General features: G+C 34.6%; 1 protein-coding gene across 1 annotated transcript in view; it reads left to right on the plus strand.

The window, feature by feature from the left end:
- The window catches only part of LOC145692413 (ATP-binding cassette sub-family C member 4-like), a 93,361-nt gene that overhangs the window by 45,659 nt on the left and 21,260 nt on the right, over nucleotides 1-26,442 (plus strand). Inside the window, exons 2-6 of the mRNA XM_081767719.1 lie at nucleotides 9,139-9,249; nucleotides 12,157-12,363; nucleotides 15,105-15,391; nucleotides 16,300-16,483; nucleotides 17,193-17,381. Of these exons, the coding sequence (XP_081623845.1) occupies nucleotides 9,139-9,249; nucleotides 12,157-12,363; nucleotides 15,105-15,391; nucleotides 16,300-16,483; nucleotides 17,193-17,381 (978 nt within the window). The remainder of the gene's footprint in view (nucleotides 1-9,138; nucleotides 9,250-12,156; nucleotides 12,364-15,104; nucleotides 15,392-16,299; nucleotides 16,484-17,192; nucleotides 17,382-26,442) is intronic.

The following is a 26,442-nucleotide window of genomic DNA, read 5'->3' on the forward strand; positions in this document are numbered from 1 at the left end:
GAAAATGTCTATGAATAGGTCTCCGAATGTATAACTTTCTGTGCTCTTACAAACGATAATTAGTTAACATAATTAACTTATCTTAATGTAACAGCCAGAGCTCCTCCGTGGCTAAGCGGTTAGTGTATCCGCCTTTGGCGTGGGAGGCGCGGGTTCGATTCTCGCCGGGAGCTCATGTGGTTCGGATTCCACGTTAATCAGTAGGTCCACGTCTCATATAGCCCCGCTGCTGAACGGGACGTTAAACTCAAAATCAACTCATTAATATAACAGCCAACATTTCAATTGGTAGTATCGCAAGTCTCATGAAAGTATCTTCTGCTTTAATTTTATCACTTATTTTCGATAAGAGTTCATCAAATGTAGTGATGCTCATACGAAAATAATTAAAGGTCTTTTCTTCGTCATTTCGCAAATCAATAAACATGGAAGAAAATTCACCTTTAAGCAGTCGTGAGCTTACGTACGGACGAACCCAGTATCGTCTCTGTTTCTTCCTAAGGATTTTACTGGCTAAGCATACAAAAACAGCACGTTTTCTTTTTTCAATTTCCATCTTCATTCAACTGCAGCTGAAAATAAAATGAGCTGTTTTCTATGTCTATGTGAAGTGGTTGGGCTGAGACGCCCGCACGAGTCTGCTGCGGGCCCGCAGCAGACTTTTCTGCACGTCTGAACTGGTTGATCTTTGACGCCCGCACGAGTCTGCTGCGAGTCTGTTGCGGGCCCGCAACAGACTTTTCTGCACGTCTGAACCGAGCCTAAAAGCAGGAAATTCGTGTTACTATTCGGTTCAAAATCTCTTGTCGTCGCGAATTCTGTCGAGGAATCTGAAGCTTAAAATATACAAAACGATAATCATGCTTGTTGTTCTGTATGGTTGCGAAACATGGTCGCTTACTCTTAGGGAAGAACATAGACTGAAAGTATTTGAGAACAAGATCCTGAGACGAATATTCGGACCCAAGAGGAACGGGAATGGGGAATGGCGGAAACTTCATAACGAGGAACTACATAATTTATACGGTTTACCCAACATTGTTAGGGTCGTCAAGTCTAGGAGCTAAGGTGGGCGGGTCATGTAGCTAGAATGGAAGAAAGTAGAAACGCTTTCAAAGTCTTGACTGGAAGGCCAATCGGAAAACGACCTTTAGGAAGACCTAGGCACAGATGGGAGGACAATACTAAGATGGATCTTGCAGAGATTGAAATACAAAGTACAAACTGGATGCAGTTAGCTAAGGATAGAAGTCAGTGGAGAGCTTTTGTGAACGCGGCATTGAACCTCCGGGTTCCATAGGCCATAAAGTTAGAGTTAGTTAGAAGAATGCAGTGTGTCCTTTACGTAAAGCGTCCTGCGAAATATTAAATTATAGATAAGTGGTTTTAGTGGTTCTTCTGTATACCAGTTTTGTATAATAAATTCATATACATAGTGGCTGGTAGTAAATAACATGTGAAAGGCACCCTTGTATAAGGAGCCCTACAAAACATCACATTATGAATATTTTATTATTATTATTATTACGAGTATTATTCTGTAGAGCAGTTTTGTATCACAAATTCATATAGGCCTAGTTGCTATTGGCAGAAAACAGGTAAAGAGTACAATCAATTTTATATATTAAAAAAATACGTATAACGTTACGTATCTATAAATCAAAACATTGCGAGAAATCAAAAATAGTTTGGACTGTCAAACGTGTGATATAAGCTACTCATGAATTACTGCATTGATACAATGACTCTGTTTCTAATTTACGATTTTTCAGAATTGTTGATTACACAATCTTAATATGCATGCACATATCTGCGCATACTGATTTTCCTATGTGTGTTTAAAAGAATGCTAGGATAACCAATGCCTATTATGTTTCTAAAATATAGTTATATTTATGTATTCGTGTTTGTATGGGTGACCTTTTGAAGATTTGTCTACCGCCCTTGTTAGCATCCCAGCCCACATCTGGGGTAGAGTACGTGTTCTTTATGTTGATCGGACATTATTTGTCCACTGGTGTCTTATCACTGCACGGGTGGATACATCGTGTCAACACTGATTAAACTTCTTGATAGGCCCCATTATAAGCTACTTAGCCCTCCACTAATGTAAAATAAACACATGTACAAAAATGTATGTCAATGAATGTGTAAAATTGTGTGTACGCCGAGAGACTCAACTCTCAACCGTGTGTTGTCGGGTTGCAAATGGAACTTGAACTATGTATTTTCTTGTGTTGACAGTTGGCAAGTGTCTCTTTCTTACAATAACACAAAACTCTTTCCATTTTATTAAAAAAAAAAAAAAAAAAAAAAAAAAAAACTTGATATAAGCGTTTTGATTTGCTGTACATTTGACTTGTTTTTTCTTTTCTTTTTTGTTTTCTTTTTTCTTTTTTTTTTTGAAATTTGTTACTGAGGACCGATGATCTGTTACTTCCCCCCACCCACAGTGGTTCAGATACTCTCCAAACCTGGCCGAAACCTTAAAATACGAAATTATCGGAAACATGAAAGACCTTACAAATTTTATAAGGAAAGACTTAAGGAAATAGGTAGGTTTTCGTGCAGCTCGTAAAGGTTGGGCCAACAGTCAGTACCAATATGAAAGATTAAAGTCGTTGAAGAAGGCCATGTATCAACCCGGTAGCGGACGCAAAGTTCATGATGTGAAAACAATATAATGTTTCGTTGTTAGGCGTCAATAATGATTGTGTAGAATATTGTTATACATTTGTGGTTCGCGACACATACGTAGAACTCTAATCTGCTTACATATACTAGTTAATATGTGGATAAATATAATTAGATTGAAAACTGAAATTGCTATACTTGATATTGAATTTCATGTAGAGTTTTATTTTGAGTGCAACCGAGTCCAGTTCTATTATGTGCTGGTTGTGATAATAGGAGTTGTTATCTGTTAGAGAAAAAGACCGAATGTTGCCCGTTTTTACTCGATCTGGTTTGAAAATCATATTTGTATGTGAGTAGAGTAATGTTGCGAATATTATTTAGGCTAAGACTGTTTTTCCTTGTCATTCCAGAAATGTCATTCAAAACAACACGAAGGAGGCTTCTACAAATTCTCCAGAAGAAAACAAAGGGACTAAAAGGAAACATCTGATTAGTTTCCTTGAGAGAGAAACGTTTACCAAATTGACATATTACAATACAATACATAGTGCCGTCAATTTGGTGGACGTTTCTTTCTCAAGGAAACTAATCAGATGTTTCCTTTTAGTCCCTTTGTTTCCTTCTACATTCTGGAGGACTTATAGAAGCCTCCTTCGTGTTGTTTCGAATGACATTTCTGGAATGACAAGGTAAAACAGTCATTAGCCTAAATACTACTCGCAACAATATTACCCTACTCACATACAAATATGCCTTTCAAATCAGATCGAGTAAAAACGGGCAACATTCGGTCTTTATCTCTAACAGATAACATCTCCTACTATCACAACCTGCACATAATAGAACTGGACTTGGTTGGACTCAAAATAAAACTCTACATGAAATTCAATATCAAGTATAGCAATTTCAGTTTTCAATCTAATTATATTTATCCACATATTAACTAGTATATGTAAGCAGATTAGAGTTCTACGTATGTGTCGCGAACCACAAACGTATAACAATGTTCTACACAATCATTATTGACGCCTAACAACGAAACATTATGTTTTCACATCATGAACTTTGCGTCTGCTACCGGTGTGGATACATGGCCTTTTTCCACGACTTTAATCATTCATATTGGTACTGACTGTAGGCCCAACCCTTACGAGCTGCACGAAAACCACCTATTTCTGCACAGATTAGTCTTTCTTTATTAAATCTGTAAGGTCTTTCATATTTCCGATAATTTCGAATTTTGAGCTTTTGGCCAGGTTTGGAAGGTGTCTGGACCACTGTGCATTCATGCAAAATTGATCGGAATTGGATCAGATTGTTTGATCGCTAGTGACGTAATATGCATATTTTATAGGGGACTAACAGGTTAATTGTTAACGTCCTATGGAAGAAAAATTGATAGAAATTAAGCTAGATCGTTTAATCACCGTTTGATCGCCACGCGTAGTGACGTAATACGCATAATTTGTAGAGTTAAAAGTTAACCGTTCGACCTTATGGAAGCAAAATTGATTGAAATTGCGCCAAATGGTTGATCGCGATTGATCACCAACAACCATTGTTTGAATGCAACACGTAGTGAAGTAATTTGTAGGGTAAGTAAATAAGCTAATCTGTTCGCCCCCATGAAAGCAAAATTGACCAGAATTGAGCCATAACGTTTGATTTCATTTGGTCGACAACAATCAACGTTTGATCACTGCACATAGTAACGTAATAAGTTACTTATATTTTATTCCCCCATGGAAGGTTAACAGGAAATTTGGCCCTATTTATGAAGGACGGATTACCGTTTCCCTGAGTAAAAAAGAGATTTTAATTCAAAATGGTGAATAGTCATTAAAAGCTTTATTGTTCGCACCACTTGATTTAAAATTAATCAAAAATTTGAATGTAAACTCACATTCTTCCACCTTCTGTTCAAAAATGTACTGTACTATAATTTTCATTTTTTTTTTTTTTTTAAATATTTAATTTTGACAATATAGTTTATTAATAAGGTTGTCTGCCAGACGAGAAATCTTTCGAGTTTTGTAGACAACACTATTTCAAATAAGTTTTAGATTTGAAACTGCTTTGGTGTAACACGATTCATAGTTTAAAAACTATAAATTGATGAAGTTGTTGTACGAAAATAATGAATAGTATCCTTCAACGTTTAAAGATAAGCAACTCATTACACAATATTCTCACATAGCAATCAAACGCTAATGGTTAGCAATCAAACGCGATAAAACAACCTGGTCCAATTCCTATCAATTTTGCTTCCATGCAGGGCTAACAGATTAACTTGTTAGCTCCCTAGAAAATATCCGTATTAACGTCACAACGCATGGCGATCAAATATTGTGATGACCATACGAAGATTAAACGATCTGGACCAATTCCGATCAATTTTCCTACAATGAGGCTAACAGCTTAACCTGTTACTTCCCTACTAAATTAAGCATATTATCTAACTACACGTGACGATCAAATTGATTGTTGCCGATCAAACGATCTGGACAATTCCAATCATATTTTTCTATAGGGGCTAAAGGTTAAATCGTTAGCTTCCTGAAAAGTTATGAGTATTATGTTACAACGCGTGGTGATCAAACGTGGTCAACCGACGATCAACCGATCTGGCCCAAGTCTGATGATTTTTTTCTTCCAAGAGCGCCAACATTTTAACTAGATTATGCCTGTTATTTCACTACATGTGGCGAACAAATTTAGTTTTTTGCCCATCAAACGTGACCAAATGAAAATAGAACGATCTGGAATAGTTCCGATAATTTTTTCTCCCATTATGAAGGGGTTAATAGGTTAACTTGTTAGCTCTCTACTAAATACTGCGTATTACATCAGTACGCATTGTGATTGAACGATGGCTGTTGACTATCAAGCAATCTTGCTTAATTTTGATCAATTTGTCTTACATGGGAAACTAACAGGGTAACTTGTTAGCCCCCTATTTTACATCACTACGCATGGCGATCAGATGCTGATCGTTGGTTATCAAACGCAATAAAAACTACGATCGGACAATCTGCTCCAATTCCGATCAATTTTGCTTCCATGGATCATAACAGGTTAACTTGTTAGTTAACCTATACAATTATTCTGACCAAAATTGATGGTGATTTATCGATTGGTTCTTCAGATTTGTTGTATATCAGATTGACGACATACGGACAACAGGTATTACGTAACTACGCGGAGCAATCAAATGATGGCTGTTGACGATCAAACGTGATCAAAACTCTAGCCCCATTCAAATCAATCTTGCTTCCATGCAAGACTATTAAGTTAAATTGTTAGCGCCCTACTATATTATGCGTATTATGTTACTACGTGTGGCAATTAAACGATGATTGTTCAGGATCAAAAGCGATCAAAGGACGATCAAACAATCTAAGCCAATTCCGATCAATTTTGCTTGTTAATTCCTCTACCATGCATAGCGATCAAACGATGATTGTTAGCGATCAAATGACCTTTGCCCAATTCCGATAAATTCTGATTCAATGGAGGACTTAGTTTTTTTTAAACTTCTTTATTCCTTACAAAACTATGCTTATTACTGTACGTCAATTTGTGTGGTAATCAAACGATGATTGTCACTTTGTGTCTTAATCAAACGATGGTTGTCACTTTGTGTCTTAATCAAACGATGTTCGATGTGGCGATCGAACGCGTTCAAATAACGACCAAACAATCTGGCTAAATTTTAATCAGTTTTGCTTTCATGGGGCCAAACAAGTTAACTTGTTAACTCTCTATATTACGTCACTACGCGTGGCGCCAAATGCGTGAAACGATCTGACCTAATTTCAATCAATTTTGCTTCCATGGGGACTAGCAGGTTAACTTGTTAGTCCCTATAAAATGTGCGTATTATGTCACTTCTTCTGGTGATCGAATTGTGATTATTGGCGATCAAAAGCGATCAAACGATGATCAAACGACTTGGTCCGATTCAGATCAGTTTTGCTTCCATAGGGTGGGGGGAAGACTGGCAAAACACGGTTCTGAGTTGATTTCGCTTCTTGACTCATATTTTTGGTGATACTTAATACTTAATACTTCCTGGAATACTTAAGTGAAGTCTGGTGTTAAAATCTGACTACTGTTGTGTGCTTCGCGTGTCTGACAGGGTTCCAGGGCTTTGTACAGTCATGTCCAAAATGATTCTCGCATATCTATAACTCATCTTGTAAGAATATAATTTGATAGTTATTTTGCAGGGTATTTCTAATACTGTTACTATGTGTATAATCGGAAAACGTATATTTGTGGTAAACTTCATAGGAAAAGAATTATAAATAAGAAAATTAGAATGAGTAAAACAAAATATTACTAAATGGACAAGAAAGTTTTATTTTCGTTTTATTGTTCTTATTTACTGCTCTTTTGACATGGAATTTTCCACATACGTGTCTTTGCCGATTATACACATACTAACATTATAAGAAATACCATTCGAATTCATAATCAAATTGTATTCCTACAACAATATATTTATAGACATGCGACAATAATTTTGGACATGAGGGTACTTCTTGAATAGCTTCAAAACAAAAGAGTTTTTCTTTAACACTTCTGTAGTTATTTCTTGTTTTTGAGCTCTCGTGAACAGACTGAAGTAAAATGAACTTCCACTACCTGCTGTTGAAGATCTGTACGGCAGCAATGAACGGAATATTTGTTTTAAAATAATTCATGTTCTTACGTAGTAAGGATATTATGCTTCTCATGTTTCCATGTAATTTAAATACACAATATCAATTTTTGTATGTAACAATTGTCACACAATACAGTATTTATACAGCTACTTAGAATTTGCATTATATGTACTGTACATAGTTGACTATTTACAATTATAATAATTAGGATTCCAACATGCATTATAAAAATATGTAAATGTATCGTATTTAAATAGGATATATTACCACGGGAAACTGGATTTTTATTTTCAAAGTTAGCCAAGGAAAACTTTTCATTGGAATAGAAAAGACTTCACCAGTAGTCTACATCCAGCATTCGTAAAATTTTCAGTTCATTTGATATCCTTTAAATGTTGAGACAGCTTCTTATAAAATATACTCCTGCTCATTTACGATCTTGCGTATACGTGAGTTTAATATCCCACCATATGAAAAAAATTAATTGTGTCTGACAAAATGAACGCGCATATAAATATGTTTTGTTGCTGATCGTAACACTTCTTAATCTTAAATATAAATAAACAGAACTCACGAAAAAGCTAATGTCGGGAACGTTTCCTACAGGAAGCACTTCAAGTAATGTTTGCAGTTGGTTTAACTATTCTCTTTTGAATCAGGAATATTTTTGTTGAGGTCATAGAATAAAATATAATAAAGTAGAATGAAATAACAACAATCTTACAATAACTTCATCCTACAAAATGAAATTATTATCCTAAACAATCATAAATATAAATGTAAATAAAGCTCCACAATAACGATAGATCAAATAAAAGATACAAGACACGACACTAAATTTTTTCGCTCTCATTTCTTAGATTAAATCATGTCATACTGTAAGTACTACTGAAATATTTATTCGTAAGATATAAACAAAATTATAATAGTCGTATTCAGAAAACTTTGTCCGAAGAAAACTTCCCCAAGACTAAACTACTCTCTGTGAACTTTTTCAAAAGTGAGAAATAACTTCTACTAAATTATAAACGTAATGAAGTATGAAACAATACTCCTGTGTCGTATTTTACAAAATTATTCCGAACACACAAAAGTAAACTATCTCTTTAGTACTTTTCAATGAGTAATAACTTGTGCTACATGTGTGGTTCTTAATGGAATATCAACAAAATCACCTGTTTTTTGTCTTTTAAAAAATCACTATCAAGAGTAAGTTACTCATTGTTATTTCTTTCAGTTTTTTGGTTTAACGTCCCACGATTATGCACTGAGATGGAAGACGATGATAATGAGATTGGTAATAATAGTGGAATAACACATGTGGGAGGGTAGGGGAGAAAACACATGCACATGGTGTTTGCCAACACTACGTCTACTTGGTGGAAGCCGGGGTCAAACCAGGGACCCCACGTGCCAGAGGTGAACGCCATACCACTCAGTCATCGTTGTCCCCATTTATTTCTTTCATGAGAATGATTTATTCCATATTATAGGGTTGCTAATGAAAAGTTTATTTATGAAATATGACGAAAATCACCTGCTTCTGTTTCATAAAATTATCCAGAACGAACATCCTCAAGAGTAATTTATCCATTGAAAACTTTTTAATTAGGAACAACTTACATCGAATTGAAGTAATGAAATATTTATTTAAATTATGAACAAAATAGTTTGATTTGTTTCTGAGGACATCCTCGAAAAACCTCAACTCGAATAGTGAAATTGGAAAAGGTAATCTTTGTCTAGATTCTGTATACCATTACACATATGTTTAGATCACTACCTAGCTATTGACATTATTTTGTAGAATCTCATATGTCTCTTTTTATTTTAGGCATTCCTTACTATATGTGCACTTCAAACACTTCGCATTCCACTATGCGTTGGATTGCCTTCAGGAACAACGCTTGCAAGGAGAGTTCTATCTATTATAGACAATCTTCAGGTAAACTCAGTATTTAGGATTTTTTTTTTTTTACTTAGTGTGAGTAATGTTTCTGAAATAGAGAAATAAAATCATATAGGATATCTGGATTGTAGAAAGGGGAACTTACTCTAATAATTTATAAAATTTTATTTGTATTTATATTACACTAGTAGAATGCGAGTTTCTTTGCACGGAGGAGTAAAGTTTATGAAAATTATTTGAAAGATTTTCTTTTCTGTTTTCTGATTTCTTCTTTATTTAAATTTGAGTTCGATCACTTGAGTTACGTAAGTGACTTCGCAATTGCTCCTAAGTAACCTACCACAATGTCAAGATGTTTTCTTCCAAGCTACTTTCTTCTTTCTAAAGCAAAGGATTTGCAACAATTCATGGAAATTGTTAAGTAAAATCCTTAATTGGTTCCAATCACCCCCAAAACACATTTTCCAGAGATACTTTCAAATGTATTATGTCAAGGATAGGGACAATTTAGATAACTTTATTACAACCAAAATTGAAAGATTTTGACCCATCAAAGGAAATTGTTATTCAAAATTCTATTCCATATTCAAATAATAAATCGTTCTTAAATATTTTTTTTACCAGTCTTGAAACTTAGCGAAATTGGCTTCATGAGATATTCAAAATTTTGACTTCCTAGAGCGACAAAACTTTTAATATTCTTTCCCATTCTCTTAGACGTTGAATTAAAAAAGAAATGTCTTATTAATAGTCCATAGTCCAATGGCTACGCCCATCTGTTTCGGAAATCTGGCAAACGAAAAGAATGTTCCAAGCCCACTTTTACCTTTACGAGAACGCATTTCGTAAAATTACTTCTTTTTCCTCAGAAAGGTTGCCCATAAAGCAAAACGAGACAGAATTTTTGTGACGAGATACGCGACTAGGCAGAGCTCTTTCAATAGAAACATATTTTCCGAGACGAGACATTACTTTCATGATACCTTTTTTACATGAGACAATCTCAACTCTAGTGTCGTAGGTAACTCTAATCCTCAGTCTAAGGCATAATCAGAACATTTGTACAAAACATGAAGTTCCTGTGCGCGATAGTTTCGGAGATTGTGAAACACAAAGAAAAGGTTCGATGCAGTAGGGGTCACCTTTATTAAAATAACGTCTTATCATCAGATTAGAGTTTATTGAAAACATTAATACAATATCTCAAGGTCCTGCTTCTAAGAGTCTCGGAGATCAAGTAAAAGTTGGAGAAAAGGTTCGAGTACCCATCTTCCCATAACAGAGATATTTCATAAAACTGTATTTCATCTTTAATCTATAATTCAAGGAAAAAATTTGAACAGATTTTAAAGTTCTTACTCATGCCTAAGAGGTCTGGATATCTGGTGAAAGCCGAAGAAAAGGTACAAGGCTCTTTTCCCCCGAAGGAATCGTATTGTGCAAATTTTCTTTTTACCTTGAGACAAGGATTCAAGGAAAACATTTTTGAACAAAATTTCAATTTGCTACGCCGAACAGTTTTAGAGAACTGTTGAATGCTGAAAAAATCTTTAAGCCTCCTCTCCCTCATAGGGTTAGTTTTTCTTAAAACTCTGTCTGATCTTCAGTCTAGAATTCAAAGACGAGGTTTATACAAAATTTCAAGTTCCTATGCCAAAGAGTTTAGGATATATGTAGAAATCGAAGAAAGAATCAAGTACTTCTTTAGCCCAGTAGGAGTCGCACTTTGGGGTACTCCAACTTATCCTAGCTTTAGGATTCAAGAAAAAATAATCACAAAATGTCAAGTTCTTATACCGAATACTTTCAAACATCCGTTAAATGTCGAAAACTTCGTCAATTCCTCTTCTTCCTTTAGAGAAACTTCTCTTAAAACTTTTTCTTATCCTCAACCTACAGTTACCAGCCAAATCCATTGTAGATGAGTTAGATATACATACACCATGCCAGTGCCGCTCGAGGGCTATGTGCAATCGGTAAGGTTAAGAAATTGGACATGTGGGTACTACATGAATTGACACCAACCATCAAGAATAGCCATTTGACCATTTTATTTAAAAAATGCTTTTTGTTTATGTATTTCTACATTCAAAAGATTTCAAGAATAATTTATTTCTTAATTGTTTTCCAACTCCGATGACAGTGACTTTTGTTTGACAGCATTCGCTGATTCTTGCGTTAGTAGCGGTTTGTGTTAACTTATGTTACTCAGACTTGGTGAGCCCTAGATTGCTCAAACAAAAAACAATTTATTCAGGAAAGAACAATCTATCTCATGTCTGATACATATTTAAAAAAAAATTGTGTGCAAAATAGTCCAAATCCACCTAAGTTGACATCAAAATTGATAAATTTGCAATGTAGAAGACGTATCATCTCAAGAAGGAATGCATGCAGTGATACTACATGGGAGGTAAAATAAACAAGGAACCAACATTTAGCACTAATGGCAGTACAGCAGTATGTATAAACAGACTATTTAGAACGTTCTACAACTTGAAGTTTGTGATAGACATGCAACACCAAATATCATTTAGATAATAAAGTAGAGACATAAAAATGTCATTAGATATGTCGGTAGCATAAAAAGTATGTGTAGAATGTATAGAGTGCTATTAGGGTTGCTCGAGAGAAGAATTTTTTTCAGCATAAAAGGAGCAAAGTGAAAGGAAACATATGACATATAAAACTGGATCTTAAGGAAGTGGGTAACACCAGTCTAGATTGATTAGCTTAGCATAATACATTGTGTGTAGGATTTAAAGATATGGTTTCGTTTCTACTACGAGGGAATGAATTAACACAGAGTTTGTTAATTATAGAATATGTACATATTTATTTTATAAAAGACATACTGTCCAACTATAGTGAAATAACTTATAATTCTTTTCATTGTAAGGGTACATCGGTACCATTCCATAACAAAATATTGTAATGTTTTAGGAAATGCTAATGCTTAGCGAGTGGAATGAAGGAGAGTTCGCAGAGCAGTTGAGGCATCATGAAGGTCCCATTTATTCTCGTCTCATCTTAATGGATGTATCGGCGACCTGGAATAACAGTTGTTCAATCCCTCACATAAACAAAATGAATATGGGAGTCCAGCAAGGAGAGTTACTGGCTATAGTAGGACCAAGAAAATCTGGAAAAGTAAGCTAAAACAACACTTGATCTTATATGACCAAACAAATGAAGTTTATATATAGAATTAAATTTGTTACCGAAACTTTTATATATTTATTTAAATCTTTATCCACAATTCGTCATCATAGGTATTCTGCACTTACTGGTAGGTCACTTGCTAACAATTACTTGTTGGTTCATGTATAAGTTTCTTATGAGTCTTCTATCTTTCCATTCCAACCCTATCTTCTTTAGAACACCCAACAACAAATCCTAATTCACGCGGTCAAAAGCCTTTTCTAGATCAATAAATACAACATACACCTCTTTCCCCTTTTCTATAAATCTTTTACCAATCACCCTTAATAATCCAATAGCATCTCTTGTGCCCTTACCTCTTCTGAACCCGAACTGCTCCTCCTCAACTTCTTCATTTGTTCTTCCATATAACCTTCTGTTCGGTATTCGGAGCAAACTTTTAGCTGCATAAGATATGAGACTAATAGTTCTATAATCCTCACATCCTTTGGGTTCGATTTCTTATCCATCGGTATCATGATCGTCTTCAGGAAGCCTTTGGTCACTCTCCTGTTTCATGTATTTCATTGCATAGTCGGAACAATTCTTTCTTTCCCTTGTCTCCCATATTTTTCATGAATTCGATTGGTATATTATCTATCCCGGTTGCCTTTCCATTTCTAATCTCGGATATAGCCTTTTCAAACTCATCCCGAAGAATACTAAATCCTTTATCATCCTTGCCTACTTCATTTCCTACTTCAACATTTAGGCTACACGGTCTATCCCTACTCTCATATAAGTCTTCAACATATTTTTTCCACCTTCTTATGACCTCAGTTCTCTCGGTGACTACCTGCCCATTCTTATTTTTTACTGCCATCGTAATACCCCCTTGTTTCCTCCGAAATTCCATAGATTTTACCTCCTTGTACATTTTCTCATATTTCCCAACTCTTTCTAATTCTTCTATGTCTTCGCATTTTATTTTGTAAAACTCTTTCCTCGCTCTGTCTGTTTCTCTCCGTTATTCATTATTTAACTTTCTATACATCTTTCTGTTTCCACAATTAATCATTTATAATTTCATTTCTGAATTGGCATATCTGAGAGATTAATAATAAAAATAATTTTCTTAGAAATATAAATTCAATACGAAAATAATGATCAATGATGCAGGATTAATGATTCACAACAAACTAACTTGCGACTTAAGAATCACCATATTGAAAACTAAATCATGGTATGAGATCATGTCCTACAGCAGGACAACTCGATCACGATTAATAACTCATCTTTAGATTAGTAGTCAAAGATCAAATGAGAATCTATTAACAGAAATTTCAATTGTTAATAATAATAATAATAATAATAATAATAATAATAATAATAATAATAATAATAATAATAATAATAATAATAATAATAATACATTGACGTATCACTGAAATTGACACGCCTGACTTGCTAAAATTCTCGTATTGCCACGCCCACAAATACGTTGCCCCCATCACTCGCATTCGGGGTATAAATAGACAAGACCTATGGTAGCAAGACGTAGTAATCGTGACAATGGGAATGCGAAAAGCAATGGGATCTCGATGTGTTATACTGTGGACAGATGCTCGACGGATGGGGCATTCCATTTCAGAGATTGTGAATCAATTGGAGTTCTCGCCCATTACAGTCCTACAGATTATGTATATGCAGGAAAAATATCCGGGAACTGGTCACAATGCAAAGATCAGTGCGACTTCAATGGACTTGGATTGGTCAATCATATCGTACGAAGCAATAGAAGCCAGACTCTTTTGCAAATCACATCCCAATGATGGTTCATCCGAGGTGTTAGTGTCTGGATAGTTCAATGTTCCCTGCATTGTCTTGGCTTCAGGAGCCGCAGACCAACTCGAGTGCCCCTCCTTACAGGCCGCTATCGAACTGAACGTCTTGCATGAGCTCGAAGGCACGGGGATTGGACCATAGAAGAGTGGAAACGTGTCATAAGTCGTCTGAAGTCAAGTCCCAATGCCGATTGCATTGTGCCGATAGGTGAGTCCGAATTCGGCTCCAACAACATAGGTTCCGCATGTCAAGCTGGTATTATTGCAAGGCAGTAGAGAGTTTATTGTGGCCTAAGTTGTCTTCAGTTAGACATTATTGGTAACATTAGTTCGCGTAAGATGATTCCTAAATGCCGAAAGGTATGTAGACATCCTGGAGGACCATATACACCCATTTGTGACCATGGTTCATGCCAATGGGATGAGTATTTTCCAGCAAGACAACTGTTCAGGTCACATATTCTAAGCAACCACAGAGTGGTTCGAGGAGTATTCTACAAATTTCCAATTAAAGCACTGGTCTTTCCCTAGTACAGATTTGAATAAAGTGGAACATTTGTGAGACGTCGTGGAAAGGACTGTAAGGAGCGAATACCGCCCACCAGTGAATAATTACCATCTGTGGGTTACTGTGGAAGATCCATGGCTTCCAATACCTGCAGACAACGTCTAGAAGTTAATGGATTAATTGTCTCATCGAATGGCTTCGGGGAACCAACACGGTACTAGGGAGGTGTGACTAATTCAGTGTCAGATCAGTGTAGTATCTACATGAATTTTCTTCATCGAATTCATGGCATTTTACTTCTAAAATATCTAATATTTTATCCTCACATTGTAAAACTTCATAAATTTTTGTCAGTACCATCATTATAAAATTATAAACTTGAAATTTTGTGATTTCAGAGTTCATTGTTGCATATTTTGTTGGGCGAATTATCACCGTGCAACGGTATTGTAAATATCAACGGCCAGATTTCCTATTGTTCGCAAGAACCTTGGATCTTCCCTGGAACTATCAGAAATAATATCACTTTTGGTCTTGAATATGACGAACAGAAATACCGTCAAGTTATTCAGGCTTGCTGTCTTGAAACTGATATTAACTTCCTTCCACTGGCAGACTGTACAGTAATAGATGAAGATGGGTCAATTCTCAGAGGTAGTGTAAAAGCAAAAATCAACTTAGCAAGGTAAGCTTCATAATTATCCATATATATGGTGTGTAATTATGTGTGTGTGTGAGAAAAAGAGAGAATTTGATTTGGTTTGATTTTGAGTTTAGCGTCTCTTTCAGCAGCGAGGCTATATGAGACGCAGATCTACTGATAAACGTGGAATTCGAAGCACATGAGCTCCCGCCAGGTATCGAACCCGGGTCTCCAACGCCAAAGGCGCGTACGCTAACCGCTTAGCCACTAGTGAGCTTGAGAGAGAAAGAGAGAAATATATGATTGTATGTATATCCGTACTACAATTCGTCAAATATAAAAAGTTGTACTAAAAGTAAAAGAAAATTATTGTAAAACAATCGTTATTACTTGTTTGTTATATGGTTTCAATATTACAATTTATTCAATTGTAGAGATTTTTTTATCAGATTTATGGTAATATTAGAAGACATTTTCCTTTAATGAAACAGCTGTAGATCTCATGTATAGGCCATTGGGACTATTAACATGCAAATAAGTTTAGTAATGGTTGTTCAATACAGCATTAATTAATAAGAGTTTTTCTCAGCAAAACCTCTATATGCTGATAGAAAATAATACTGTATTGTAATGGATCCATGTAAGATCATTTACGCGTGCATTATCTTTTTGTTTTAACAGAAATAAGTAATTTAAATACATATTAGATATATAAAGTGATAATAATTTTTGTACAGAACAGCAAGTAAATGGAAATTATTAAAACCAAACTCTATTAATAAAATTATATCATTCTTGTCGCTATATTCGAAGTCAATTATAATATAAATCTATGTAAGTTAAACTATTAACTTCCAATAGCTAACTTTTTCTTGACTAACTCTAACATTAACAGCCCAGTTTCTGATAAAAGCAAAAATTATAATCTTAAAATGTTCATAATTTTCTAGGGCAATATATAGAGAAGCTGATATATATCTTCTAGACGAGCCGTTCTATCACATGGATAGAAATACAGTTCAACTTATTTACAACAAATGTATCAGAGATTTCCTAAAATTAAAGTCTCGACTTCTTATCACTCAGCACATCCATCTTTTTCAAAAGACCGACCATATAATGGTCATCAGAAATGTAAGTACGTAGAATAAGCATAAACATGTTTATATCATAGCATATTATGTAAACTTTAAAGTGGAATGTAATTCGTATTAGAACTTTGAGAAACTATTTAGTGTCCATAAATATACTTTCATTTATGTAGTAAATGATATATGTAGAAAATAAATTTAACTCTCGAGAGATGTAAAAAGTGTATAACTATTATCCTCAAACTGTATGCAATGAAAAATATGCTTCCTAGATTGAACAAAAAGTTGTGTGAAAGAACAAATGAGGAAACTGAGGAGTAAATTGTGTGGACTTAGGAAGAGTAAAGATACAGAGTAGAGATGATAAAGGCAGATGGCAAGAAATCTGCCAATCGAAAAGCGACCATTAGGAAGACCAAGGCGCAGATAGGATTACAACATTAAGATGGACCTCGCAGAAATAGAATATAATAGAAAACGTATCCAGTTGACTACGGACAGAAATCAATGGAGAGTCTTTGTGAACGCGTTCTATGTAAACAACGAACATTTACACATGTAACGCAATCTAAATCGTTGGTTGACGAATGATTAAAATGGTATTTTATACTGTACTGTATAGTAGGCTACGACTTGATCGACTTACGACTGCACAGTTGGAATCGAAGTTGATTTCCATGAGTATACTTGCGTTGTTCTTTTTCTCATTCGTTTTTATAGTACTATTCTCATGAACTGCATTTTTTTAACAGGGAGAGATGGACGGATGTGGAGCTTTAGGAGATCTTGTAGAGCATGGAATTATATTAGGAGACATTAATCGTCAGGGAATGTTAGACAGCAGGCAAGAGGATAATGAAATGCAAACGGGAATGATGTCAGACGATGAAGAGGAAGAGATGATAGCTTCATACGACTACTGCAGAAAAGCATCAAGACCTGTAAGTGAAAAGAAACTTTCATCCGAATTTTTACCTAAAGTTTTGATGTATTTTAAGATATTTCTAGTAAATTACTCGTTATTAAAATCTAAGATATTCACGTTTAGACATTTAAACCCAACATCCACTGCATCAATCACTTCGGATTGATTTGAAATTTTTTTTCATGGACATCTCCCTCCATGTGTAGTTATATACGGTAATTACTAAGTTTTAGGAGAAGAATAAATGTAGAAGAGTTGAAAACCAATTTTTTTTTTTAATTGCAGCTGTTGCAGCTTGATAACAATATATATTGCCACTTTGAAATCATTATATACTTTTTGAATTAAACCTAAAAAAAATAAAATTAGTTGTTGTCTAGTTTCCTTGTAGATAATAATCAAAGTAACTAATTAATTTAGTCATCCTCAAACATAGAGGTCATTACGTCATTTTTAATGGATGGGCCTTGAATTTCTGGAATGAGAGAAGTATGGTATTTCAGTGTATCCTTTGTATTTTGGATTCCTTGTATAAATAGTGTCAACATTTCTTAACCAAGGTGCTAATTTATGGTAACTGTTGTTAGTCTGAATTAGTCATACATCACTCCCTCTTCAGATTGAATGTCACTGTTGTGGGAAGCTAATGTGAAACATCTTTACGACGAATTAGGTGCGCACTCGTTGTTAAGATGGCACATATTTCTGTTATGTGCCGACCAGCAACACGTTATTTGCCAAAACTGCATCATGTGATTATTTTGGGTATTCACACTAAATGGACAGCTAATGTACTTACAGTCAAAGAACTCCCGTTCACCGTTGAATTTTCAGCAATCATTAGGTAGTCTAAACGTCCATCCAGGATCACCACTAATGTCTGTATTGTAGCAGAAAGAATGCCATCTAGAACTGGTCTATTTTATAAGAAATTAGCACTGAATGCTTATGTGGATCCCAGTACTAACTATAAAAATACTTGTATTCTTCATTTCTTTACACTATTAGCACCTTTCACCAATTAACCACTCACAAGTAAAGAAGTTGGTCATAAGACTTAATCATGTTATACATAACATTACTAGTCAATTAGGCTAGAAGACTATTCTCAGAAGGAGCCTACAATACTATTCTTAGAAGTATGTTAATCTTCCAGGCATACAAAGAAATAATGGGATGAAAATACATTATTAATACCGTACATTCTTAAAATACAATATTAAAAGTAGAAAACGAAGTTAATTGGGCGCAATTTCGAATCTTCACATCTGGACATGAGAAAATCATATTATTCTCAATTCTTGTCTGGTTATGAATATAGATAATACGAATTACTCCAAATTTATTTTGTTTAAATACAGACGCTCATAGGCTTTCATATAGATACTTTGAAGTCTTCACTCACCTATGACAGGTGACTCTTCCACCATCGGTTGTGTTGTGTGACGATTAACATTCTTTACGATTGTTCAACAGCATGCTTTTTACTGGAGAAAATTTCTTTGCAGGTGTGCAATGGGTATTAGATTATACCAGAGGCCGAAAAGTGTGCGCACCTTTCTAGAAGAAAGGCGGTATTTCAGAAGTCCAAAACGTAGTAGTGCTTTGAGCTGGCATAGGAAATATCTTCACTGGGATGTCGCTGAAGAGAAAGACAAATCCTGGACCTAGCTTTCATCCGTCTGTAGGATGTCAGCGATGATTTGACTATGTAGCTAGACGCCTTGTGCTCATGCAATTCCACCCAGTTGGTGTACACTATATACAATGTGGGGATTTCGTTCCTGTAAATATTCTTCAAAATGTATTCCTACACATTGTTAGGAATAAGACGTAGCTTTCAGTTTTCTTCTTTAACAAACTCCAGCTACAACCAAGAAACAATGTGATATATATATATATATATATATATATATATATATATATATATATATATATATATATATATATATAAATAAATATATATATATATATTATTACGATATATATTTGTGTGTATGAACACACTGCATTTTACACTAAAATTTGAGGGAGTTGGCAAGGGTCAAGTGGCGACCCTAATTTTAGTTACTACGTAAGTATGTAAAACACTAGTTATGGGGTCCCTAGAAGGATCCTGAAAAAGAAACATACTTACTTTACCAAATATGGGTATTAGATTTCCATGCATGCCATTATTGAAGTTGGTCCCAGACCGTTCCTCTAGGCGAATCTTCCTTAAGCAAGTCTTACATTGTTGTGAATGCACACTGAGTAGGTGTAGGACGAGTAAGATTGAAGGAGAGGGAGACTCATAGAGAAGGTTCGATTCCAGTAAACCTTTTGTTCGCAGTTGCGTCCCACACTTTAGTTTAGTACTTGCTTAAGTAACTCCCAGTATCATGTCCCTTGGATAAGATAGTGAGTAGTCAGCTATCTAAACAGCCTTGAGAAAACCTTCTGTCATCAGCGCCAAGTTCACAGGATACTTATAAGAAAACGGGGACGTTAGCTACAATATACTAACGGGATCGAGTAGCATAATATGTCTATTGACTAATTCTCCAAACAGCTGTTAGTGGTTATTAACTCTTAGAACAGTAATCCATAAGATAAATGAAGTAATCCTTTTAAGCTAGTAAATTTATTACAAGATAGTTAAAATAATTTATACAATAGAATTACAAAGTAAGAATTCCTAAGTAACTAGCATTTCTTCAAGATTTACAAGAGTTCTATTCAATATTATATTTTAACCATTATGTAGTTTATTTTCAAAATATTAAACATCAAATTGAATACCCTTTATGTTATTGGCTATCTCACGACTGTATGGTAGTCTACCTACGTCCGAAAAGAAAAGTGTGGCAAAAATAATTTACTAAGCTAGAGTTAATGATTTGAATGACGGAAAGTTGTTAAAGTCCAAAGTTTCAGCCTCCCAACCTTTATATCTGCAATTTCCTTGCCGTTTAGTAGAAAGCAAAAGAATTATTTCTTACATACCTGGAGTAACTTCTACACGAAGTGTTGACTGACACTCCGCGCGTCGACGTTGAACCAAGACCCGCACAAGACGAACACCACACAAGACTCGACCCACTCAAATCACCCCGAGAATTTCTGTTTTTAATTTTTATATGCGCCGTATGACGTAAGATCACCCACTCAGAAACTGAGTCGGCAGAAGCCGTTCTTAGTTTTTGGTTTTGAGATAAAGCTGCATAATTTTATCAAACCCTGTCATTCCCTTCCTTTGGAAAAATAACGCAACCCAAGACTTCTAGGATGTGCATAGACACTGACGAATTTAGAATGATTCTGAGCGTCATACTTCAGGAGAACTCAATTCCGTAATTTTCTTAATTGCGTAGAATAGAGATTTCAGAAACGCTCTGACTTTTGTTCGTCACGTACTTCACGGAATTGTTTGCTCATAATTTAATACGTGTTTATCATCGGCTACTTATTTACGTCAATCCTTTTATCGTGGCTTGCTCTGTTACCTTTTTCAAAGGTGTGGGAGAATTAAAAAAAGACACTAAAAATAATAATCATGTTGGCATGGTGCCTACAAGAACCAAATTTCAATAACGATCCTCTACCGACTTTCCTCAAGAGTAGGGTCACTTCATGTCAGTAGTGGCCGAAATAAATCAGTGGCGGCTTCCCCTAGTTTCAAGACCAGGCTAATGTTACACCGTAACATCCGCTGAAACTTGGACTTAAAAAAAAAGAAAACAGAAAAAGAAAAAAAAAATGCATCAAGTTACTCGACAGAGTTGTTGGATCTACTATGCGTTTTTAGATGAACAGATAATACCTTTACTTTTCTTTTTCCATTTTTTTTCTTAATGATACAGTCATAGGTTTTACCAGTTTGGGTAAATAACAATACGGATTTTATTTTAAGTCGTAGCTACAATACGTATAACCTTAAAAGCAGAGAGTTGCACACAGTTAAAATTATTGAACGCAGTTAAAGGTATTGAAAGCTTGTTACTTTGAATAAATTTGGTATTACCTATAATTTAAAGTTATTAACTGGATAATCGTGTATTAACCTTTTACCCCTATGCAGAGTAGGTCCAAGCACCGAACAGTCGTGAGATGCGTATATTAGTTTCTAACTACATAGTTATTTATTATTATTTGAGTCTATTAAACCAGATTTGACTGATATCAATGTTAAACATGAGTTATTCTTAACAAACATTAGAAATTTTAACTGACTTACAGGGTGTAAAACGACGTGTGTTGCGGGTACCCAGAAAGAAGAGCGTTAATAAATTAGATTTTGATAATACAATTGTTTTTTTATGAAGGAGTACCAGAGTAATTTTGTTACGGTACAATAAACTCCAAATTAAATGCGAGATAATTTGTTTTCTGGTTATGGTACATTTTTTTTTCGTTATTGCATGCATAATATTATTACCGTTTGTAGATTATATCTAAAAAACAACTGGTTATGGTACATTTCCTAGTACGTAGACATGACCAATATTGTTACCCAATTATTTTTGTGTCTTTCCTGATTGACAAAATGTTCTGACTTATGCAATCGTAGCTTATTAATTAAATAGTCTAACCTTTCAACAAGTATATATATAATTTGTTTTTGTAGATTGTAATATGTGTTCGATGCCTCGCTTTTTATTCTCATAGAGTTTACATAGTTATGGATCCCAAATTACAAAGTGAAATTAATGAATAAAAATTGCAAAGCTAATTAAGTTCTAGAAATCCCATATAATTTCCAAACAAGAGAGCCTACATGGATTTTATTTTTATTTATTGAGTCCAGGAGGCAATATGCTCCCTATGCGTTGCATTGTAAAAATTCTGGTTGCTCCTAAGTCCTGCCAGCAGAATTAATGATTATCATACTCCAAATTTTGTTTTAGTTAATTATTAGCCTTTTGTAAGTTGACCAATATTTTACTACTAAAAAAATAAAAAATAAAACAAAGAAAGAAAAAAAAATAATATCCTTCGAACCAACAATTCATAATTCTTACATTAGGGTTAAGCCATCTTAACAAAAGATTGATCTTGTATTCCTTGTCGCAGCAAGGTCTCTTCAGTCTTAACCTATATTTTAAGAGGCAACATGAGGTACTTACTCATAGCTGAGTGGCGGGTATTTTATATAGCTCCATGCAGAACTTATTAAGCCTACTCGTTCTACATTTATGAACGGTGGGGGTTCGAACCAATTTCTCCAAGGTTTCGCTGCCTCAGGAGTCAAATATAGGTCTTGTTTTTGTTTCTTGTTTCTGTATTAATTGAACCTAAAGTATTTTAATTTTACTATAAACAAAGTCCCTTGATTATTGCGAATTATGCTATCTGTACGCTAAATTGGCATACTCCCATCCGTAATTGGGTTATTCTTTCAAACTGAATTGAATATATACAAGAATTCAACTGATCATTAAGCGAAGATTTACATTGAGCGTACTAACAATCATATAATTACAATATGAGTATTTTTTTAAAACCTAATTAACTAGCAATTAACTTAATTCAATAGTAATGCTCGGAATGGCAGCCGACCAGCGAGAATGCTGCGTTTTCTATTATTATTATTATTATTATTATTATTATTATTATTATTATTATTATTATTATTATTATTATCGCTATTATTATGATTATCATTATCATTAATATAATTATTACCATTATCATCATTAATAATAATAATAATAACAACAATGAAAAAAAAAAATATTGTTAACGGAACCTTTTAATACAGGAAGTAGGTAACATTCACTCTAAGTTAGCTGCCTTCCGGCAGCCGGATCCGATCATTGCTTAGAAGAAACATAAAACTAATTTTTACAGCTATTAAGCCTCTTGACAAAGTTATTCCTATATTGTTTGTTCTACACTCTTCTATGCGTATTTTTGAACAGGCTGAGCGATAACAGCTTGTCTGTGGCTAGAAGTATTTTCTGTTTGGTAAGCTGTTTCCGCTCTTACGTAATCAATGTTGTGAACTTGAACTATGTTGTGTAATGCGTCACAGAGGAAAGGATTTTATCAAGAGGTATTCTTTCGTAGATGAAGCATAAAATTAGCTACAGTGGCGTTGCTCGAATTTTGTGTTCGGGTGAGACAATTGCTTGTATTTTAAAACGGCACAAAGAATATCTATGAAGTGTATTTAGCTCCGCTCGGTTAGAAAAACACAAAAGGTCATGTGCCCTTGGGTACCGGACATCAAAGTATACATATATAACGTTATTATGTAGACAATGATTGAATTGGTAGAAGAGGGGTCTATCACCTGTAAATCAAATTATTGTTGTTTGTACCGAAGCTGTGTTTTATGCTTCTATCCGGTTAAAACATACAAAACAAAAAAAAATTGTCCTAGGGTACTTAACATACCCAAGTGTTCTTTTCTATTTATAATAGATAGGAACACTAGGAAAGTAAGTCAGAACAATTCGGTGAATTCCGATCCTCTGTTGAGTTTCTCTCCTGCATGTTTCACTACGACACTTGGAGAATTTATCACATTCACAAGGGTGGCTATTTACCTAGGCTCTACACTGATGGATCGGTTGAATTCGGATTTTCTGTTGAGTTTTTCAACTGTATGTATTATTAAGACACTTGCTGATTTGCCACATTTACAAGGGTGGTTGTTCACCTGGGCTACACGCTGCTAAACGAATTGATGCACTGGGAATCGCTGGCACATATTTATTAATTTGAATTATGGTGGCCTTTTGGCGTTGATGGGCCTCTTCCCATGGAGGGGCACATGGTTCCGGAGGTAATTTGATGTTGTCCTAAGGCGGTTATCCCTTCTATTGGATTCCATATCAAGGTTAATAGTATTGGGTAAAGTGCAGTGGAGATGTAAATTCGTGCTAATTTTTTCACCACCATCGGGTAAATTTGGACGTTGGTCTAATTTTATAAGAGTTCAGTTTCCACTGGAGTCGTCTCTTGACAGCATCCGGCGGTAGTATCTCTGGACTGGACTCTATCAGGTGAAGTCGGGGGTTAGCGTGGCTTACCTCTAAGCCTTGTTTAGTGAGTAACTAGGTAGAGTACTCAATTGTTCTAAAATATAGAAAACATTTGTAATTTTGTGTTTAAAACATTCTGGCTTACAAGAGAGATATTGTATAACGGATTACTATAAGGGATTCTATTTATTCAAGCTTCATTTAATTTTGCATGAGTGGATTTGGTTTTCCCCTTTATAAAGTCATGTGCGCTGACCACACATCGGAGAATTGATAGTAAAGTAGAATATGTAGGAATAAATAGAAGAATTTCGCCTATGCTGGTTTACGCTCTAAATCTGATTTAATACAACAACAACTTGTGGGACTCTATTATTTGTTGAATGTTGTAGAATGAACATGTGGGAGGAGACCTTGGAATAGACATATAAATTGCTTGTGTTCCACAGATCCTTCTTCCACCTTCCATTTTCTGGATCTTATTTCGTAATGAAAGGGGGGGGGAAGAGAGAGAAGTTTTTGAACACTAGCTTCTTACAATTTTTTTTTTTTATACGGTAATTGTTTAGGTTAAATTTCTTGGGTTTAAATATTTAACCAAAACCTTCTTATAAACTAGAATATCCGAATTCTTATAAACTAGCCAGATTTGTTATTTAATTTTTCTAAATTTTTACTAATAACTCTACAATCTGTCGTCTGTTGTATCATTATAAAATGTTGTCAACATTACTCAATTCAGTTTTTATAACTAGTGATATTTTCTCTTTTTATGAGATAAGCTCATACTTTTAACTAGAACCTTGTGTTCTTATAATTGAAGCCCTATCTTTATATTAAATACACTTTTCTAGCGAATGTACTGAATCAGGTGTAATTGACAGTTAAAATTAATTTGTTTCACCTTTGAATTGATACCAATTTGCCAAATTTTTAAATTTAAACTTTCTTTTATTTGATTTTTTTTTTTTTTTTTTTTTGTTGATTTCAGACATCATGAGTGTTTGATAACTACTTAACTCACCGTATTTCTACATTGCCTTAATTTATTCCTAAGTAGAATAAATTTAGGTATTTAGGTATATGTTTTTGTATCAGTCTAAAGTGAAAACGGAAACGTAAGAATTAATCAAAATGGGTTTTACTATACGTCTTCCATCCAATGTGTTCCTTATGCCAATTCCTTGGTTGGTCCAACATCTATGGTTTGTATTCCTGGTCCATGGAGGTGCCAAGCGGCTGGCCTGTTTCTGAAAGAGACACTTAACCTAACGCAAATTTAATTTAAACAAATTAATTCACTGTTGAGGTAATGTGTAAGGTCACAAGTGTTGATTTAACTAGATAAGTAAGCTGAATCATGAAGCACTCGAATTGCGGCGTGGACGATGGGCCATAACAAGGCGAGAAAAAAAAAAAAACGGGGGTCCATAAATTTTACATTTTGGAATGACGAAGTTCTGCTTTAAACTTTATATATCGTATATTTCCTACCTTAGTGTTCTTACCATTAAACAAGTAACTGAGATCAGATATAGCTCTAATATGTTCGAATTTTTATTACTCTCAGTACTATCTAATGACAATGACGTGTGATTATTATAAACCTGCTTCGGCAGAATGCAGAATGCCCGCCGGAATCTCCCGGAAAATAAAAATTCGAACGGAGCAAGGAGGTAGTAAGTTAACTAAGTGTACGGGGTTTTCGCGTAAAAGCTAAAATTACTAAAGAAAAGGAATACTATTGATAATATATACAATTTTCAGATGATTTATTTATTTATTTATTTATCCATTATTCATACCAGAGCTGTTTCTCGCTTTAAATAGGTAAAAACAATTCGTTTATGGGAATAAATTTTTGAATATTGATTCCAATGCTATAATCCAAGATAGCCGTATAAGGTTCAATAATTCTGTTTGCTAAACACGTTTTTACCGCACGACATTTGATGAGATCACACAACGAATATAAGGAATTTTATGAGTACAATAGTATGACAATTAAGACACGGGAAATTACCGAAAGTAATTACAAATTAATGATGCAGCCACCTCAGGTGTCTAAGGACTGAGGCAAGTGATGCATAATCATGTTTCCGTTGATTA

This window comes from Thermobia domestica, chromosome 8 (assembly GCF_964235325.1).
Source record: "Thermobia domestica chromosome 8, izTheDome1.hap1.1, whole genome shotgun sequence".
Classification (NCBI taxonomy): domain Eukaryota; kingdom Metazoa; phylum Arthropoda; class Insecta; order Zygentoma; family Lepismatidae; genus Thermobia; species Thermobia domestica.